Source organism: Cebus imitator, unplaced genomic scaffold, assembly GCF_001604975.1.
Source record: "Cebus imitator isolate Cc_AM_T3 unplaced genomic scaffold, Cebus_imitator-1.0 Scaffold50, whole genome shotgun sequence".
Classification (NCBI taxonomy): domain Eukaryota; kingdom Metazoa; phylum Chordata; class Mammalia; order Primates; family Cebidae; genus Cebus; species Cebus imitator.
This window is the reverse complement of record NW_016107365.1, coordinates 432,827-439,392: the sequence shown is the minus strand read 5'-3', so window position 1 is coordinate 439,392 and position 6,566 is coordinate 432,827. Positions and strand designations below refer to the sequence as shown.

The 6,566-nt window shown below is 38.9% G+C and overlaps 1 protein-coding gene across 1 annotated transcript in view; it reads right to left on the bottom strand.

Moving 5' to 3' along the window:
* The window catches only part of SLC30A5 (solute carrier family 30 member 5), a 37,559-nt gene that overhangs the window by 1,153 nt on the left and 29,840 nt on the right, over positions 1 to 6,566 (bottom strand). Inside the window, exons 13-14 of the mRNA XM_037738195.1 lie at positions 5,816 to 6,042; positions 1,558 to 1,686 (exon numbers count right to left, since the gene is read on the bottom strand). Coding sequence (XP_037594123.1) covers positions 1,558 to 1,686; positions 5,816 to 6,042 — 356 coding nt within the window. The remainder of the gene's footprint in view (positions 1 to 1,557; positions 1,687 to 5,815; positions 6,043 to 6,566) is intronic.

The window sequence follows — 6,566 nt, the reverse complement described above, 5'->3', positions numbered from 1 at the left end:
TCACCAGGCTGGAGTGCAGTGGCACAATCCTGGCTCACTGCAACCTCCGCCTCCTGGGTTCAAGCTATTCTTCCGCCTCAGCCTCCTGAGTAGCTGGGACGACAGGTGCGTGCCACTACGCTCGGCTAATTTTTTTTGTATTTTTAGTAGAGACGGGGTTTCACCGTGTTGGCCAGGATGGACTAGATCTCTTGAGGTCGTGATCTGCCCACCTCGGCCTCCCAAAGTGCTGGGATTACAGGCGTGAGCCACTGTGCCTGGCCTGCATCACATTTTAAAAATAGTTGCAGGCCAGGTGAAGTGGCCCAAGGAGGCTAAGGTAGGAGGATCGCTTGAGCCCACGAGTTTGAGACCAGCCTGGGCAATATAGTGAGACCCTGTCTCTATAATGAATGAGTAAACAAACAAACGATCAAACAGTTATAGTAGTCCAAGATAAATCTTCAAAGTAATGTTTATCATTTAGTTAGTTAAAATGTCAGACTCTTTTTTTGTTTTTGAGACAGAGTCTTGCTCTGTCACCCAGGCTGGAGTGCAGTGGTGCGATCTCGGCTCACTGCAACCTCCGCTTCCCGGGTTCAAGCGATTCTCCTGCCTGTGTGTGCCACCACACCCAGCTAATTTTGTATTTTTAGTAGAGACAGAGTTTCACCACGTTGGTCAGGCTGGTCTCAAGCTCCCGACTTCAGGTGATCTGCCTGCCCTGGCCTCCCAAAGTGTTGGGATTACAGGCGTGAACCACAGTGCCTGGCAAATGTTAGACTCTTTTAGGTCAGTAAATTACTGATTTGACATTCACAGTAGAAATGTGACATTCACAGCCATTGTTTCCAATTTGGCACATCCAGAATAGGGCTTTAGTAACTGTTCTGCTATCTATCTCCAAACATAGCATATACCCTGCCAAACTGATTATTACTAATTTAGGAATATATAAATAAAAACTTATTTTTTGATAATCTACTGTGAACCAAGATGAACCAAATTCATAAATGAATTTTTTTTACATTAACTTAAGCTTATCCTCTAAACACAAAACTTCATTTATTTTAGCAATGTTTAGATATAAAACAAATCTAGATATAAAAAGTTAAGTTATATTACCCTTAGAGAGTTGGAAGATTAGGCCAGGCATGGTGGCTCACCTGTAAACCCAGCACTTTGGGAGGCTGAGGCAGGGGGATCACCTGAGGTCAGGAGTTTGAGACTAGCCTGGTCAACATGGTGAAACCCTGTCTATACTAAAAACAAACAAACAAACAAAAAAACATCAGTGTGATGACAGGTGCCTATAATCCCAGCTACTTGGGAGGCAGGGAGAACTGCTTGAACCTGGGAGGTAGAGGTTACAGTGAGCCAAGATCACACCACTGCACTCCAGCCTGGGAAACAGAGTGATAATCTGTCTCAAAAACAAACAAACAAACAAAAATAAGAGTTGGAAGACTGATAGTTTTGAATAATAAATAACTACTGAGCCATATAACTTCCGATGTGTACAATTTTTGTGCATGAATTACCTCAACTGAAATTACTTTAAAAACAAAAGATCATTACCTGTTGCACTATTCTTTGTTCTAGCACATCAGATGTCACCTGTATATGAATTGTTCCTGCCACAATACTAGCAGAATGACGCCAAAAATGAGGGTCTCGATATGATATTAATCCTTCAATTTTCTGTATCTGTCAAATAAAAGAGGTGATATAAATGGTCATACAGGCTACTTTACACAACACAATGGAGATGCTTTCCGACAGAAAGTAAACACACAGTTTCCTTGGCCCGGGATCACTATTAAGCTCATTAAAACAAACAAACAAACAAACAAACAGAAAACCAGCCATAATGAGAAGTCAGAAGCAGGAAGAAAGAGGAGGGGGGAAATTAGCTTAAAGTAAAGGTGCCTAAAATATTCTGATCTAAGGCCGAGGCTATAGATGTGTTAGGGGGAAAATCTCACCTAGGAATGATGTAGTATGCCAGTTCTGAGTAGGAAGGCGAATGGGTGTTACAGGTATCTTTATACCCCAAATGGGCTCTTATCAACAGCAGTACCCTTATTTTCACTGATACAGCACAACTCTGCCTATTCTAACATTTCCTAGACACAATGAACTACAAGGTTTCCTTTACACAGACACATTCATATACACATTATTTGTTATATAGAGATAACACATTCAAAAGATATCCTCAATGTTCAACAACAGAGGACTGGTTAAGTAAATTACTGACTACCCATACAATGTAATACTGCAGTCATTAACAATGTATTAGAATTTAATCAACATGATATTACTAAGTGGCAAGAAAATTTATAAAACACTACAGGGAAGCTTTTTTGCCATTTTTATTTTCAAAAATTTAATATGGAAAAACAACTTGTAAAAGTGTTTCTTTACATGGCTTTTTAAAAAATATATATATTTTTTTTAAGAAAAAAAAAATATATATTTATTTTTAAGACAGGGTTTCACCATGTTGGTCAGGCTGGTCTTGAACTCCCAACCTCAGGTGATCCGCCCGCCTTGGCATCCAAAGTGCTTGGATTACAGGCGTGAGCCACCATGCCCGGCCTTCCATGGCTTTTTATAGAACAGGAAAGAAACAAAAAGTGTTTCTTTCCCGGTGGTAAAATTATGTGATTTTTTTTCTTTTTTGCACTTTTCTATATTTTGAAGTTTTCTGCAATGGACATATATATATATATATATATATATATATATATATATATATTTTTTTTTTTTTTTTTTTTTTTTTTTTTTTTGAGACGGAGTTTCGCTCTTGTTACCCAGGCTGGAGTGCAATGGCGCGATCTCGGCTCACCGCAACCTCCGCCTCCCGGGTTCAGGCAATTCTCCTGCCCCAGCCTCCTGAGTAGCTGGGATTACAGGCACGCGCCACCATGCCCAGCTAATTTTTTTTTTGTATTTTTAGTAGAGACGAGGTTTCACCATGTTGACCAGGATGGTCTCGATCTCTTGACCTTGTGATCCACCCGCCTCGGCCTCCCACAGTGCTGGGATTACAGGCTTGAGCCACCGCGCCCGGCCTTGGACATATATTATTATTGAAATAAAAAATACTTTAGGCCAGGCGAGGTGGCTCACGCCCATAATCCCAGCACTCTGGAAGGCTGCGGCTTGAGCTCAGGATTTCAAGACCAGCCTGGGTAACAAGGAGAAAGCCCGGCTATATTTAAAAACAAAACAAAACAAAACAAAACAAACAAAAACTTTAAAAAAACCCATGATGATTCACTAACTATGAGATGAGAGAACTTTACTAATTTTATTTATAAAAACAATAGGTTAAGATGATAAGCTTAAATATTCAAGATGACATCTTTTCATCAGCAGATCGCAATTACTTCAATATGATATAGTAAACCACAAGGTGAAAGATACAGTCTATTTCATATTTGTGTATTTCTAGGAATTGCTGGTTTATATTCTCACCTTCATTTTCTACATGATTGTCTGGTTTTTTCCTTTGAGACAGTCCTGCTCTGTCACCCAGGCTGGAGTACAGTGGTGGGATCTTGGCTCACTGCAACCTTTGCCTCCAAGGTTCAAGCGATTCTCATGCTTCGGCCACCCAGGTAGCTGGGATTATGAATGTGCGCTACTACATGCAGCTAATTTTTTTTTTTTTTTTTGAGATGGAGTTTTACTCTTGCTGTCCAGGCTGGAGTGCAATGGTGGGATCTCAGATCACTGCAACCTCCACCTCCTGGGTTCAAGTGATTCTCTTGTCTTAGTCTTTCATACAGCTGTGATTACAGGCAGCTGCCACCACACCTGGCTAATTTTTGTATTTTTAGTAGAGATGGGGTTGGCCAGGCTGATCTCAAACTCCTGACCTCATGTGATACACCCGCTTGGGCATCCCAAAGTGTTCGGATTACAGGCAAGAGCCACCCCACCCCACCACCCAGCTATTTTTGTTTTTGTTTTTGTTTTTTGAGACAGAGTCTCACTTGCTCTGTCACTCATGCTGGAGTGCAGTGGCACTGTCTTCGCTCACTGCAACCTCTGCCTCCTAGGTTCAAGCCATTCTCTTGCCTCAGCCTCTTGAGTAGCTGGGATTACAGGCATGCACCACACCTTGCTAGTTTTTTGTTTTTTTCAGCAGAGATGGGGTTTTATCATGTTAGCCAGGATGGTCTCAATGTCCTGACCTCATGATCCGCCCACCTTGGCCTCCCAAAGTGCTGGTATTACAGGTGTGAGCCACTGGACCTGATCTTAATTTTTGTATTTTTAGTAGAGATGGGCTTTCACCATGTTGGCCAGGCTGACCTTGAACTCCTGGCCTGAAGTGATCTGCCCGCCTCAGCCTCTGAAAGTGCTGGATTACAGGCACGAGTCACCGTACCAGGCTAAGACTGTCTTTTTCTTGACTTAAAGGATTATGGATAGTAAGCCTTTGCCTGTTTATATGTGCTGCAAATATTTTCTCCTGGTCTGCCTTTTGTGTTTTATATTTGTTAGTGAAATCTTCCACCAACTGGCACTGATCAAATTTGTAAATTTTATCCTCCCTTTTTGGCTTCTGGTTTCACGTATATTAAAAGACTTTCCCTACCTCTGTGATTATAAAAAATATTTTTTCTGGCCAGATGTGGTATCTCATACCTGTAATCCCAGCACTTTGGGAGGCCAAGGTGGGTGGATCGCTTGAGGTCAGGAGTTCAAGACCGGCCTGGCCAACATGGCAAAACCCCATCTCTACTAAAATACAAAAATTAGCTGGGTGTGGTATGCCTATAATCCTAGCAATTTGGGAGGCTGAGGCAGAAGAATTGCTTGAACCCAGGAGGTGGAGGTGGCAGTAAGCTGGGATCATGCCACTACACTCCAGCCTGGGCAACAGAGGAAGACTCCATCTCAAAAAACAAACAAAAAATATTTTTCTATTTAGTAGTTTCATAATATTTTTGTCATTTACATATTTAATCCACTGGAAATGTAATTTTATACAATATGATCTAGAGATAATAGCTTTTTCCCCCCACCAAGTAGAGAAGTAATTAACTGAAAGCTTTAGGTCAACTATTTTCTCCCCAGTGATCTAAAATACCATCTTTGTTATATACTGAATTCCATAAATTCCCGGGTCTGTTTCTGGACAACCTATTACTTTTTATTTTTTCTTTTACACTAATACCATAATTCTTCATTTATTTTCATTTTTTATTTCTTCTTTTACAGACAACGTATTATTATCTTTTTTTTTTTGTGCTGCCCAGGAAACAATCCCAGGTCACAAGAATGGGAACCTGTTATTTTTTAAAAAAGTTGATTTATGTCTTTATTCTTGTACAAGGACCAAACTGTTAGTTTTGTGACTTAGTTCTGTTACTTTAAAATTGCAAAGTAGGATCCCTATTAATTAATTCTGTAAGTTTATGTATGTTTTCTTATTTATTCTCAAGCACTAACTCCTCCAAGTAAGTTCCAAATAATTTTGGAACATCAGAAACCATAAACAAAAATATCCAATGAAGGCAACTAAATTGAAATCTAAATAAAACAAAATCAACATCATTATAATAGTCTTCTCATCCAAGAAAATATCTCCTTCCACCTATTCAGTCACTATTTTATGTCTTTTAAGTAAAACTGTTGTATTTTTCTCATTCGTATCTTGCACATTTCTTGTTAGGTCAACTTATTAAATTTTAAATGCTACTATATATTTTTGAGACCTTTTCTTGTTTTATTATTTATTTTGTTGTCTTATTTCCAGCAAAGACTTCAAAAATGTTATTTTCAAGGAAACAAGTAGTAAAGAAATTACATACAGTACCTTTTCTAAAGCAGTATGTAGTTCTTTTTCATATTCTGGTGGCAATCTCAGGAGTAGAACCTGGCAGGCATCTTTAATCAGTGGGACAACACTGAGGGATATTAATATAGCAATAAACAGAGAACAGAGGGGGTCAGCGATGAACCATCCAAACTGCTCTATCAGAATTGTGGATACAATCACACCAATACTGCCAAGTGTATCTGCCAAAACATGTAGAAATACACCTACAAATAAAATATATACGGACATTAAAAATTAAGGCACATCTAATTTAGTTTTTTAATACATTCTACCAATATTACTGGATATCTACTGTGCAACACATACTTTGCTACTGGCTAGTACTTCAAAATGCCTATAGTATGTTCACTGCCCTGAAGGAATTCGGAATACAGTTGCAAAAAGATAAGGACATGGGCACTCATGACACAGTGTCGTGAATTTTATGGTGCACTTTGTCTGGAAAGGCTTCCGAAAAATCATGCTTGAGCCAAGTTTTGACATTACCCAAATTACTTACATTAAATAATTTAGCATAATAAATGATTAGTATTTCCTCCAATTTTCTATAGTGCAATAAAAATTTCCAAAAAAGAAGTAGAATTTCCTTTATGTAGTGAAGGTTCATAATAGCACACTCAGTATTTACCTTGCAACTAATATCTATTCAGCTGTCACTATGAAAAGGACTCTATAATCATTTAAAAACTGACATTTAAGAACAAATCTATTTTCATTTTCTTTTTTT